Source organism: Telopea speciosissima, chromosome 7 (assembly GCF_018873765.1).
Source record: "Telopea speciosissima isolate NSW1024214 ecotype Mountain lineage chromosome 7, Tspe_v1, whole genome shotgun sequence".
In the NCBI taxonomy this organism is placed as follows: Eukaryota; Viridiplantae; Streptophyta; class Magnoliopsida; order Proteales; family Proteaceae; genus Telopea; species Telopea speciosissima.
Genome location: NC_057922.1, coordinates 55,452,310 through 55,467,097, shown reverse-complemented (window position 1 = coordinate 55,467,097; position 14,788 = coordinate 55,452,310). Strand labels below are relative to the sequence as shown.

At 38.3% G+C, this 14,788-nt stretch overlaps 1 protein-coding gene across 1 annotated transcript in view; it reads left to right on the top strand.

Annotated features, from left to right (window-relative positions):
- The window catches only part of LOC122668836 (eIF-2-alpha kinase GCN2), a 152,556-nt gene that overhangs the window by 135,000 nt on the left and 2,768 nt on the right, over positions 1-14,788 (top strand). Inside the window, 4 exon segments of the mRNA XM_043865382.1 lie at positions 7,571-7,666; positions 10,837-10,922; positions 11,031-11,133; positions 11,967-12,089. Of these exon segments, the coding sequence (XP_043721317.1) occupies positions 7,571-7,666; positions 10,837-10,922; positions 11,031-11,133; positions 11,967-12,089 (408 nt within the window).

The window sequence follows — 14,788 nt, the reverse complement described above, 5'->3', positions numbered from 1 at the left end:
GTGTGAAAAAGACGAACTGTACTATCTTAAATGTGGAGCTGCTACCTCTTCTGCTATTGCTGCTTCTGTTGGTGATATGACTCCTTTCCAGTGGCACTGTCGTTTAGGTCATTTGTCCTTAGCTAGGTTAAAATTATTATTTCCTTCTTTTAAAACCGTGTCTAGATTAGAGTGTGAAGCCTGTGAGTTGAGAAAACATCATCATGTGTCCTTCCCTCGTTACTTTATGGCTCGTAGTTCGTGTTTATTTTCCTTGGTCCATTTAGACTTTTGGGGTCCTGGTCGTGTTAAGAAAAGAATGGCTTTATGTATTTTATGACATTTGTGGATGATTGTTCCTATCTTACTTGGTTGTAACTCATGAAGATCGTTCTAAACTTTTAACGGTATTCTGTAATTGTTATAATGAAATAAAAACTCAATTTGACACCCCTATTAAAGTTTTTCGATCTGATAATGCTTTGGAGTATGTCCAAAATGAAATTTCTGAATTTTGTGTCGCTCGTGGTATGATTCACCAGACTAGCTGTTCTTGCACTCCATAACAAAATGGAGTGGCAGAATGCAAGAATAGACATTTACTCGAGGTTGCACGTGCTATAATGATCAATATGCATGTTCCGAAGCATTTTTTGTGTGAGGGGGTGCTCACTGCATGTTATTTGATTTACAGGATGCCTTCCTCTATTCTTGCCGATAAATCACCATTTTCTATTGTTTTTCCAGGACAACCTGCTGTTTTTTTATCTCCACGTGTTTTTGGGTGTGTCTGTTTTGTTCAAAACTTACATGTTTCCTCTGATAAACTCTCTCCTAGGTCTACCAAGTGTGTTTTTCTAGCTTATTCCAGTACCCAAAAAGGGTATAAGTGTTATGACCCTGTTTCCCACAGGCATGTTGTCAGTGCTGATGTTACCTTCTTTGAGGGTAATTCTTATTTTACTTCCTCTCCCTCTATGTTTGGGGGTGAGTGGCATAATGTTGGTTCTCCTCCTATCCCTGCCTTAGTTCCCTTCTCTGATACTTTTAGTATTTCGGGTCTACCATTACAGGTCTATTAGCGACGGGACAGAACAGTTGCCTAGGATGAGGTTCCACCTGCTCCGTCTATTTCACCACCTTTACCAGCTGCTTCCTCCGGTGAGGCTCCACCTACTTCTTCGTTTGATGACTTGCCAATCGCCTTACGCAAAGGGTAATCTTTCTTGCACCCACAAGTCCAATGTTGTGTATCCTATTGATCGGTATGTTTCCCTCTCCCACTTATCATTACCGATACATACCTTTGCTCTGTCTTTATCTGCTACCAAAATACCCAAACATTATACTAAGGCCCTTCATCTTCCCGGTTGGAAAGTGGCCATGGATGTGGAAATGGATGCACTCTTGACTTGTAACACTTGGAGTTTAATTGATCTACCCCCCTAGTAAGGACCTCGTTAAGTGTCACTGGGTTTACACTATTAAATTCCTACCTGATGGTTCTGTTGAGCGGCTCAAAGCCCATCTAGTTGGCAAGGGGTATACGTAGACTTATGGTGTGGATTACTTCGAGACTTTCTCTCCTGTTGCTCGGCTAAACTCAGTTCGCTTACTTATTTCTCTAGTTGTTAACTATGATTAGCCGTTGTTTCAATTTTCAATTGGATATTAAGAATGCTTTTCTGTATGGTAATCTCCATGAGGAGGTTTATATGGAGCAACCTCCAGAGTATGTTGCTCAGGGGGAGAACAATACTCGGGTGTGTAAATTGCGAAAGGCAATATATGGTCTCAAACAGTTGCCCAGAGCTTGTGATGCAGCCCTGGACCTGGACCATGAAGCTGACAAAGTAGAAGTCGCCACCTCACACCCCAAGGTTCTTCGAAGGTCGGCCCAGGTCAAGGAGAGGCGTGCCAGGAATGGTCAGCCCTTGCAGGGATAGCCCATTCACTCCTTATCTTCCCAATATTTTTAAGGAAAGAAGTTGCACCTAAGAGAGGGAAGATTTGGATTGATTTGGAGTTATCTCAGTTTCTAAATAAATTATTCCTAAATAAATAAAGGATCAATTAGCTAACTAGTATATTGGGCTGTTTGAAGATTGGGTTTCTGAGTGAGAGTATATTGGGCTGATTGAAGAGAAGATTGGATTCTAATTGAAAGTATTTTGGGCTGATTGAAGATTGGAGATTGGATTCTTATTTTCTTTTCTGTTCTTCCTTTTTTTTTGGTAAATGAATATATTACCGAGCCCCAAGGGGGGGTAGGGAAGGAACCAAAGAAGCAATGTACAAGAGAGGAAGAAAAGGGGGAGAAAGAGAAAGGAAAGAAAAACAGGGGGAAGGGGGACGATCCTCCAGCCTACGCAGAGGAGGAGGACCGTAACAGGGCAGTATCAAGGCCCCAAAAAGTTAAAATATGTCTATTCCTCAGAGTGTTTTGAACGGGCCTCTGATGGATACAACTGAACTTGGAGGAGACATCGAAGGAGAAGTTAACTCTAACTCTATATATGTAATCCTCCATGATTGGATGAGGACATGTTATGAAGTTTAATGAAATTGCTCTAGTTTGAGCCCTAAACTCAATTGGAGTTCTTACATGTCTATTTCTCCTTTTGTTCGATTGATCAACTCTCTTCTCCCAATCCCGGCTTCCATCAAGGCTGCACCAGCATGGTTTGAGAAGTTCAGTACTACAATAGTTTCGTGTGGATTCTCATAGTGCTATTTTGATCACTTTGTGTGTGTCCGTCGTCGTGATGGCAAGTTGGTTGTCTTGGTTGTTTATGTTGATTATATTATTGTATCAGGTGCTGATGTGGCAGGTATTGCAGAAATAAAATCTTATTTAAAGGTCTGAGTGACCTCCACTATTTCCTTGGCATTGAGGTTGTGAGAAGCAAGAAAGGGGTCAGCCTGTCCCACTGAAAGTATTTTTTAGACCTTTTGCCTAACATTGGTATGCTTGCGTCAAAACCAGTGGATATTCCTATGGATCCCCATTAGATGTTTGGAGTAGACGATGGTGGTCCTCTCAACGATGTGCACCAGTACAGTAGTTTGATTGGGAAGCTGATCTACCTTACTGTCACTAGACTAGACATTTCGTTTGCTGTCATGGTTCAAGATCTCGGCAAGAGCGCGCTGAAATCTCGGTTTCGTAGAAACTCGAGATGAGATGCCTTGCGATACGTAAATAATACAAGATCTCGCTCGAGATCTCGAGCTATTTCTCAGTTTCGACCTTATTAAAGCTTATAAAATACCATAACTCGACGAGATCTCGCCTCTGTCTCTCCTGTCTCGTCTCTGTGAAGGGGAAACTCCATCTTTGGGTGATTTTTTTCATTTCTTTCGGCAAATCACACCTCCAACACCTAATCAAAGCTTGATTCATTAAAGATGGATGCTGCTAATCTCCTCCAAGCTGCATCTCAAGAACCTAAGGTAACTATTCTTCTCAAAAACTATATTTTTCATAGAAACATGAACTAACCTTGTTTGTATGGAATAGCCTAGGGTAGATCTCACGCATGCTATAGACTACCAACTTAGGGTCCGTAGTGGAAGTACCATTTTCGGTTTGAATTTGTAAAAACTAATGGTTCCACTATGTTTAGTAGGCCTAAAATAAGGGGAATGTAAAGTTTCAGCCCCTATCTTGGCCAAACAACCACCGAAACTTAGCATCGAGTTCAAAAAAAAAAAAAAAAAAAAATCATCTCGGCGAGATCTCGGTTTCGTGGGCTGGCGAAACCAGTACTGAAACCGAGATCTAAAACCTTGTTTGCTGTTGGGGTTCTTAGTCAGTTCATGCAGGCCCCACAGAAGGCCCATTTGGATGTTGCTGTCCGCATTCTTCGTTTCTTGAAGGGTGCCCCTGGTAAAGGGTTGATTTATCGGCCTAATCGGCATATGGATCTGGTTGCGTATTCTAATGCTGACTGGGCTAGGTTGGCAGGTGATCGTCGTTCCACCACAGGTTATTGTACGTTTGTTGGCGGTAATCTTGTTTCATGGCATAGTAAGAAGCAGACTACTATTGCGAGGTCGAGTGCTGAAGCAGAGTACAAAGCTATGGCTCACACTACGGCAAAGTTGATGTGACTCAGGTCTCTCATTCTTGAGATGGATTTCCCTATGCCTACTCCTATGAAGATGTATTGTGACAACCATGCAGCCATATATATTGCCAGTAATCCTGTTTATCATGATCGAACGAAACATATTGAAGTGGACTGTCATTTTATTCGAGATGCCATGATGAAGAAGCTAGTTGAGACTCCCTTCATGTCGTCTTCAGATCAGCTAGCGGATGTGTTCACAAAGTCATTGTTTGCTCCTAGTTTTTGCACTTGTTGTAACAAGCTGAGCATGGGTAATCTGTATGCTCCTGCTTGACAGGGAGTGTTGAAATTCTAAGGATATTTTGGGTAACTAGTCTGGTGGTTTGGGTTTTTCTTAGTTGAGATTTTCTGTATTAAGGAGGTAAGGAGTAATTAAGTCTCCTAACCGACTCACCCTAATTAAATATATTTGAAGTGGAGAAGGCCTCCTGCGATAGTAATATTCTATTCTATCGCAGGTTGCTCTTCTCTCTTATTTTCCTGCGTTTATTCCATTCTCTTTTCTTCTTCTTCATTCTTCTCCTTTCTCTTGATCAATTAATTGGTTCTGGTTTCTAACAAATGATACACTTACACTTAGTGAAGGATAACTGTGACACCCCTACGTAACTTTTCCTCCAACTCTATGTCAGTACCACAAAGAGTTCTGGGGAGTCTCAAACCCTCTTGATGATTGCTGCTGCTAACGCAACCGTTTCTCCAACTGTATCACAAATGACGGCCATGTCATGGTGTGCCTGAAGAAACGTTCGAAGTCCAACACAACAGCCTAATATGTGTCATCATCAACATACTCTAGGTAACCCTTCCTAGTATATAGATCACCCAGTTGGGCTGATATGGTTACTGAGGAGCTGGGTATTAAAGGATGCTCTCCATAAAAGATGACCCACCTTGTGACTGACCATTATATGCAGTGGGGAATAAAGAATAGGCACACTGGTTAGACCCACCATACTTGGCACAGGATCCCTCTATAGAAAATGAGGGTGCAAGCCTTTGCCCTGTCTGTCCATACACACCATCTACTACTCTTTCCAGGCTCAAACCTCTAAGTATGCCAGACAAGTTCATAACATCTATTGTCATGCTATCATCTAGTCTGAACCGCCGGCATGAACATGTGACGATACGTGCACTATGTGTGGCATCTTATGTAGCATGATCAAACTGAATCTCTCGTGTAAATTAGATGGGCTCAAGCTCAAGCCCCACCTTCGCTTGGTCGTACTCCTCTCGGAGGTATGTAAATATATCACCCCCGTCCCCACCACCATTGTCATCATTTCCAGTAGTGGATAGGGACAGTGTGCGAGTGGGGCCACTGAAATGTGACCAGTCAATGTCCTCATCATCATCCCTATCAGATTGGGATTCAAAAGATCGATCGGCCTATGGAAGCTTCGGCTAGTAGTTTGGGCCATTCAAAAAGAGTACTTTTTGGAGACTTTAAGTGGAATGTATCAACTGTATCGATCATAGTTGTCATGGCGTTGCCATGGCGCCGCCATGGCGTCTTGGCGCTGGAGAAGATGGCATATCGAGCTTCGACATGGCTAATGTATAAATATCGCCCGATATGGCATCCAGGCGCCGCCATGGACGCCATACCACAATATATGGGCATATCGGTCGATATTTGTGTAAAAAACTTAGGTTTTAATATTATTTTTTTTAAAACCATTGAAAAGCTTAAATGCTTTTTCCTTGATTTGTATTGGTCACATTAACATACAAAATTAAAACCATTAAACATTAAACAGTACACTTTACTACTATACCCTAAATCCCTAATTGGAATTGGAATTTGGGAGATTTTAGAAATCACACAGTGATTTGTCGAGACAGAGACACGGAGACTGAGACTGAGACTGACAGAGTCAAGAAGACGAAGAAGTGAGAAGAAGAAGAAGAAGAACTGAAGCTGCAACTCTCGGCAAGTTCGAACCCCTCAGGCAACCTCCAGGTAAGTAATTTTTTATTTTTTATTTATTTGGTTCTTCTTCTTCTTCTCCAATCTCCTCCGTCCTCCGGCGACTCTTCTTCTTCTTCTTCTTCTTCTTCTTCATCTTCAGTTCTTCTTCTCACTTCTTCGTCTTCTTCAGTTCCGGCAACTCTCTCCGTCAGTTCTTCTTCTTCTTCTCACTTCTTCGTCTTCTTAACTTCTTCTTCTTCAGTTCTTCATCTTGCCTCGCAGTTGCAGGTTTGCATACAGTAGCTGTTTTTTTTTTTTTTTTTCATTTTTTCTTCTTCTTGCCTTGCAGTTGCAGGCTTGCACACAATCATAGACCTCTCGGTTTTTTGTTTCTTCTTCTTGCCTTGCAGTTGCAGGCTTGCACACAGACAGAGAAGGTGTTTTTTTTCCCTTCTTCTTGCCCTGCACATAGCCACACATATACAATTACACAAACAGAGACAGGGAAAGAATCGAGAGACAGAAGGTGGGGGCAGGGATTTATTACAGATTTACAGCAAGTAGTTCTCTCTGTTTTTTTTTTCATTCTTCTTGCCTTGCAGTTGCAGGCTTGCACAGTCACTAATCTATGTTTTCATACTTTCATATACACTAATGGATATTATACTTTCATGAATTAAACCATAGTATATTAGTAGTACACTTTCATGTTGATTTTGATGTTATAGGATATATATTATATCATACTAAATGACATTAAAAATAGAGAAAATAAAAAATAAAACATGGTCGACATGCTCGCCATGGCAACACTATGGCGGGCGACAAGTCGATATATCGACGTGACACCCCTCCACCGACTTGGATCGCCGTGACGCTGTGACAACTATGGTATCGATAGTATTGATATGTATTGGCCGATACATATTGATACGTATTAAATCCATAAAGTCAGAAATGAAGGACGTTTTGATCGTATCAAGCGTATTGTATCGTATCAGCACTTATTGGCCGATACAATACGATACACTCAATAAATTTTATTTAAAAAAAAAGAGATACTTATCATTCTGTATCGTATCGATACCCTGTGATACCGATACATATCAGCCGATACGATACGGTGCAATACTTTAAACCCTGGATACTTTAGTCACTGGTTTATTGTAATGTTATGTTGAGTTGTAAATTTTATCTTTTTAACTTTTAACCTCTTACCTCCCTAGGGAGGCATATGTAATTCCCATGAAATGATTAATGAACAGTATTGGGGAGAGAAGTCGATTCTCTCTCCCTATGGTTCTCTCATCTCTTCTTTTTTTCCCTCCTCTTCTCTTCCTAGCTCGCTCTTCTTTGTTCCTTGTTTGAATCGAAGTTACTTAGCTCTTACTTCTTTGTTCCTTGTTTGAATCGAAGTTACTTAGCTCTTACTTCTTTGTTCCTTGTCGCCTAAGCACTGAGACAGTCACTTGGACAACTATGGATGGAAGTTACTTTATCTTATATTATTTCCATATCTTGATCTAGTTGAATTTTTTTTCAGATATACTTCAATCCTGGATCATCTACCGAGGAAGTTCTTCTTGCGGTTGGTGGTCGCTATGATCATCTGCTTCATCAAATGTGGGATAATAATTCTGTAGGTTATGCATGAAAATCTTCTACTTCTTGTTACTTTTTTTTTTTTTTTTTTGTTTTTTTAATTATGCAGCAGTCTAGCCATCTGTTACTGAATTTCACAAACTTATAGTTTTGTATCCATAGAGTTATATACTTTGATTCATGAAAGCACAGCTGTTGGCAGCTTCTGTCCTAGTGCTAGCACTCTGTGCCTGAGCATACTGGTAATATATTGGATAATGAATAGGCTGACTTTTGTGTTATGTAAATGTGTGCATACTTAATCACATGACTGTTCATATTTTTAATTGATTCATTGTGCCCCCTTTTTTATCAAATAAAATCAATATAATTCATTAGTAAGTCTGAAACTGAAAGTAGATCTGGATAAAGGGATAGGGCATACTTTAAAGGTGCAAAAAAGTTCTATACAAATGGTGATCGCCCTCCTGTAAGATGGATATGAGATTGGCCCCAAAGATTGGAGGCAGGGCATATTTAAATTTCTTCATTTGAAAACCTAGATAGTAGCCTGTATGCAAACAATTCTCAGAAGCTGCTCCTTTTCTTCGTGATAAACCCCTAAGTTGCTCCTTTTTCTAAATTATGCAACATATTGGAAAGTTAATCTTCGCCTAAGAATACAGATGTGGAAGCTATGAGGATTGGATGGCCGAGAAAAGAAGACTTTGTAATTCCAAGTGTCTTACGCAATCCATCCCAGCCATGCAATCCTATACAGTCCATCCTAACCATGCAAACATACTAAAATACCATGTCTTTGGCTATATGGTAATGTGTATATAAATGGTTAATCCTTCATAGTTGATTCCTTTGTTTAGTGCAACCTACATCGGTTGTGCATGTGTTCCTTATTTTTTTATCCACAGTTATTACTCTCTAAAGTGCAAACAACAAAAGATTCAGTTCTAGTGTGATCGGATGCCTCCAGATCTTCCCAGTGGAGGATAAAAGTTATCACCATTAAGGAAAAATAGAATGACTTAATAGTAAACAGGCCAGTTATCTTCCCTCCCGCTCTGTTTACTTCCAAAATCTTAATTTTGCTCCTGGAGGCCTAAGGGGAGCGGGATTTCTTCAGTGTTTTCGGTAGATCTACTACAGCTTTCCCCTGAGATAGGGGTATTTAGAAAATTGGGCAGCCAGCACTCTTCCCCTCCCAGAATGTGAAGTGTTAAATTATGGTACTAGTTCTTATTTGGAATTGTCTACAGAGCCTTTGGCTAGCTGACCTGATTTCCTGAAAGCACCCGAAATAACCCAAAAGTAAGACCTTTTTCCTCATCTCTTTTTGAATTGCTCTTGATTAATATACATGTACTATTCATCAAAAGAGATAAAAATCATTCTATATGTGTACTCTTCATGGTTCAATTTTTTATTGAAAATTTGAAGAACAAATATTACAAATTTCTATTCTTTTGGGGGGTTGGGTGGTGGGGAGGGGAATGGAGGGTAAAATAAAATATTTCCCCTCACTTTTTTCCCTTTAGATTTTAAATGTTGCCTAATCGACAATTTCTTGGTGGGAAATTGTCTATGGATTGTTTGGCTAGCTGACAGCCTTCATGATGCTCTGAATCCACTCAAAATTTTCCTCCCAAAAGTGAGACCTTTCACTTCACCTCATTCGGAATCGAACATAATCATTTTTTACATGCACTTTCAATGGTTCCAAATTTCACCTACAGCTCAATTTTTTTTCTCTCCAACATTTCAATGTTTTTAGGGATTTGCAAAATTAGATCAAGGTTAACATTTTCTATTGTTTTAAAATTTGATAGTATCTCATTCAAGAGTTTGGAAAAATTAACACTGGTGATATTTTGCTGCCACTCTTCACCTTCTTTTTCTTTTCCCTTCAATTTTTCAAAGCTATGGTGAAATCAACTTAATTCATGCCCCTTGGATCTTGAACCATGAAAGAGAGCCATGACTCTAACTTGCTAAGAGTAATATGTGTACCTTTCCATAGCATGGTTTCCAAGGTTCAATATTTTAGATATGTGGATCAGCGTCCGATGGCCTCCCCACTCACAATGGGGAGAGAGATAGAGAAGCAGGTGGAAGGATAAGGGGAAGGGTGGGGAGAGAGAGAGAGCAAGGGAGATTTGACCATAGTTGTCACGTCGTCACCGTGATCCAAGTCGGTGGAGGGGTGTCATGTCGATATATTGACATGTCGCCCGCCATCATATCGACCATGTTTTATTTTTTATTTTCTCTATTTTTAATGTTATTTAGTATGCTATAATATATACCCTATAACATAAAAAATTAACATGAAAGTGTACTACTAATCTACTATGGTTTAATTCATGAAAGTGTAATATCCATTAGTGTATATGAAATCATGGATTATCAAATAATTGATAGCAATAGTTTTGCTGATAATAAAGTTGAAAAATCATGAGAGTTGAGATATGATTCATATGAAAGTGACTACAAAAGTAACAAAACAAAAAAACAATTTCAAGAACGTAATTTATATTGAGTGAATAAAGCTAATAAACAACCCATCTAAATACAAAAAAAAATTGCTGATGTGAATATGTGATTGTGTATTAGTCAATAGTGTATAAGTGTTTTCTGTTTGATGTTTTTTAAACTTTTTTTATGTTAAGGAAAAAGCATTAAAATAAAAAATGGTTAAAAAAAATTAAGTTTTATAATTTGAAACAACCATGTCGCCCGGTATGGCCATATGTCGTGGTATGGAGTCCATGGTGGCGCCATGGCGACGACATAGAGGCCATATCGGTCGATATTCTTACATCATCCATATCGGTGGTCGATATGCCAACTTCTCCAGCGATATGACGCCATGGTGGCAATCGATATGGCGACACCATAGACAACTATGGATTTGACTATGTTTTGTTTGAGCAAGAAACACCACAAGAGAGTAAATAATGGAAAAGTTGCGGTCTGCCTTAAAATATATATATGCTGCATAATATCATGGTATCTTGATCCTGTAAAATTTTTTGATCCAAAACATTTGGTTCGGAGAGATTCTTAAATCTTATTTAGCATCTGCAAATTTTGTATGAGGTTGGTAAGTTGGTTTCATTTTCAACAGTATTATGCTTTATATTGGTCTTTTTTCTTATGTGTTCATATGTGTCATTATATTGATCTGTAATTCTTTCTGTTGTCTTCGTCTAGAAATCAAATCCACCAAGTGCTGTTGGGACCAGCCTTGCTCTAGAGTCGGTCATTCAGCACTCTTCAGTCGAGATCAAACCTTCTAGGTCAAATTTTTTTTTGTGTGTTTACCTTTTATTGACTTGCTATTAAGGCTTTTCTTGTCACACCAAGTTATAGAAGTTTCCCATTTTTGCCAATCCATTTTAATGCAGACATGAAGCTGGCAGTAATGTTCTTATTTGTTCAAGAGGTGGAGGTGGTTTGATTGAAGAGCGAATGGAAATTGCTGATGAGTTATGGCGAGCAAACATCAAGGTGAAGTCAAAATATTATATCATTATATGTTAAAGCCTATTCAGTCGTCCCGTACTCCTATTCCTATAAAAGAAATAGTCAACAATTATAGGAAATTAGACTACTTAAATTCTACTAATACTGTAGTGCCATAACCACAAAAATTATAGGAAATTAGACTACTAAAGTTCTACTAATACTGCTAGTGCCATCACCACCACCACTTATACAACTTTGACTGGTACTAGTACCACTACTAGTCTACTACCTCAATGTTAGCCTCTCTGCACAGAGAAGTTTGTGAGGAAGTTGTAATGAATAAAATATACTTATTTACAAAATTACACTTAATGAAGAAAGGATCTGGTCTACCAGTTCATGTATAATGAAATTTAAAAACGTTATACAAAAGAATTACATTTTAGAGCCTCAATAAAAAACTTTGAACCTGTCACAGGAAGGAGAAAAGAAAGGGTTTTAACGATTGAAATTTCTGATTTCAGAATCAAATAAAATTCAAAATTTGCTGAAGCGAAGTCAGGGGTACTATTGTGCTTAAGGAATTTCTTGTATATATGTATTTATTACGAAAATATTACACCAAATCTTCCCAAAATTAGGATTTTTTATCCATTCATGCTCAGGTATTCACCATTATTTCTTATTGTTGATATTTTGTTGATGGATTCCCAACATTGTGGAACTCTCGGAATCTTTGAGGGTTTTCATTTTGTGCTCCATTAAAGGGGAATTATAGGGATAGTTTGAGCCATACTCCATACTACTACTACTACTACTACTCGATTTAAAGTGGTTTTCAACCTGCTTACTTAGTGGATATACATTTCCATCAGGCGCAATTTGTCCCGTTATCAGAACCAAGCCTCACAGAGCAGTACGAATATGCAAATGAGCATGATATTAAATGCCTTGTCTTCATCACTGACACTGGTCTCTCTCAGACAGGCTCAGTTAAGGTAATCATACTATATTAACATGAGATATTTTGTATTGGATCCATTCTTATATGCTTTTTGTAGAGATTCATGACTTTTGCTTCATTTGTTTTGATGTAAAATGCTGGAATGGTTGGGAAATATTCTGCTTCCTGCTTTATTTTACAGTATTTGTGAGTAAAATAGTGGCCCTACCTGTAAAACGTTACATCTCATTTAACGTCAAAACAAAGGAGCCCTAAGACTAGACAAATGTTATTGTCAAATTTAAAACATTCTAGCAACAACATTATTTTCAGTCTGCCTTCTACAATCTGTAGTACATTTATCATTACGTAGCTTGAAATTAATTTTCTTTTTATTTCCTTATACGTGCAGGCTTCTGTTCCAACTTATGAAATTGCCTCTTTAAACATTTTGATATTAAAAAATGAAGCATAAAATTTTTAGTTAATGTTCTTTACTTGGTGAGATTTTTTTCTTTTTTTTTTACCCCCGGGCTTAAGGGTTGGTCAAGAGAGAGTTGAGATTTCTCTTTTTCAATTTACAAGTGACAGCATTCTATTTTCCATCCCACAGGGGAGTCCATTAGGGATTGTGGCATTCTACATAGCTTTAAGAAATTACCTCTTTAGTTACAATAATTAACTCAATAGATGATGAATTGCATTTTCCCCCTGAACTATAGGTTGCTCTTCTGTAACGTGGCCTTTGAGGTATGTTGGTTTTCATCTAGGAGATAACCATAGATCTATGTCGTGTTGGTACACTCCTGTTGAGAAGTTTCCTAAGTTGGATACATGGACGGGAAATTACATTTCCATGGGCGCCCCCCGGGGGGGGGGGGGTGGGTGGTGGGGGAGAATAACTCTAACCAGATTTGTCACTCAATAGTCTACCCACCTATCTTTTGTCTATCTTTGGATTCCAAAAATAAAAAGATTTTAAACATCATTGCGAGTTCGATTTGTAATTTCCTTTAACAGCTAGGAGACAAGAGATGAAAGCATTTAACTGGATGGGAGACAGTATCCATGCCATTTGAAGGGGGTTTGGAAATTGATAAGTGTGGACTTAGGAACTTATCATTGCTTGGGTTTGTTGGAATATTTGTGTCTGATGATGCCTAAACATGATATGTTTGGTGGCGGCAACCAAACATGTGGACAAGGATTGTGACCAAACTTGTTTGTGCTAATTATTTTGAATCATCCTGGAAATACAATGTATTAGTCTTGAGAACTTAAAGCGTCTTTTTGTGATGAACTATGATCCCATATATGACTATGGTTTGTGCTAACTTAGTGAAGTATGCTTATAAAATTGTGAAAAAAAGGGTGTACCTGTACAATGCACCGGAAGAACAGAATTGAAGTTCATCAAGTGTCTCACAAAGTGAAGAAGCAAGCTAAGAACAAATCAAGCATGTTGAAATTAATCAAGCAAGGAAGTCATGCCAAGGAAATTAAAGCTTGGTTCTCAAGTCTATGCAATCCAGTGGTTGAAGGATTCAAGAGTTGGAAGCATGACAAAAGGAAGCCGGAAAATCTGACCAAGCTTCATCAGACATGAGGATCTAAAAGTGATCAACATAAAATTTGATGGTATTCAAGTTAGTTTCAAATGTAAATTGGAACTACTTTAAAGGAGATCCAGATCAGAAGATATGGCTCAAACAGTTAAGAGTGGCTAGAGATGTTTGGGAGGTTACTCCTGCACAAGCAATAACTTCAAAGGCAATTTAAGAGGTCATGCAGTTCATGGAACTAAAACTCGCGAGATCTCGCAAATATCTTGCTTTTTCAAGACCTTGAGATGAGATGAAGGGCAAAATCACTTTTTACCCCATCTCGGTTGAGATCTCGACCCCACCGAGATCTTGACCCAAACACTAGTATATGAATGCCGGATCTTGACCAAGAGGCGAGATCTTGGTTGTTTTGGTCATCTCAGTGGGAAATCTTGGTATATAGACACCTATTTATGCAAACCTTGTTATATAGACACTTATTATGCCAGAAACCAAGACAAGCACTTATTTATGCCTAATATCAGTTAAGTAAATGTTTTTGTATTTCATTTGCTTAAGATATTATTCATAAATAAGCAAACACCCCCCTATTTGAATCCAATAAAACTAGTTAAAAAAATCAACCCCCCAGTTCAATTTTTGAATTTCAACTTTCTAATTTTATCATATTAAGATTTAAGAATTTTTGAGATTTTAGAAAAAAACCCAAGCATTAGAAAGTTGAAAATTGCATCTACCGCCGAAAATCAAGTTTTTGTTCTTGAACTTGGGGGTTGACTTATCCTTTTGGAATTTTATTTACTAACCATTTTTATTGGATTCAAATGGGGCGGTTTATTTGCTTATTTATAAATAATATCTTGAGTAAATGAAATAACAAATATAAAACCATTTACTTTGGTCAAAACCATAAGTACCATTCGAGGTTTTTTTTTTTTTTTTTTTTTTTTTTTTTTTTGAAAATAGTTCATCAATTGTGTTTAAAATGTCAAAAGTAGGCTGTATAGCAAAAATCAGATAAAAAAGAAAAAACATTTCTGGGCCTCGAAACCACTTCATCGAGTTGGCTGGGAAAAAGTCCCTGGTTTCGACCATATCTTGGTTTCTGGCTGGTCGAAACTGAGTTCTTGAACCTTGAGGGTAGGGTACTTCCAATATGTTGATGATTCCATTTATACGGCTATTTGTA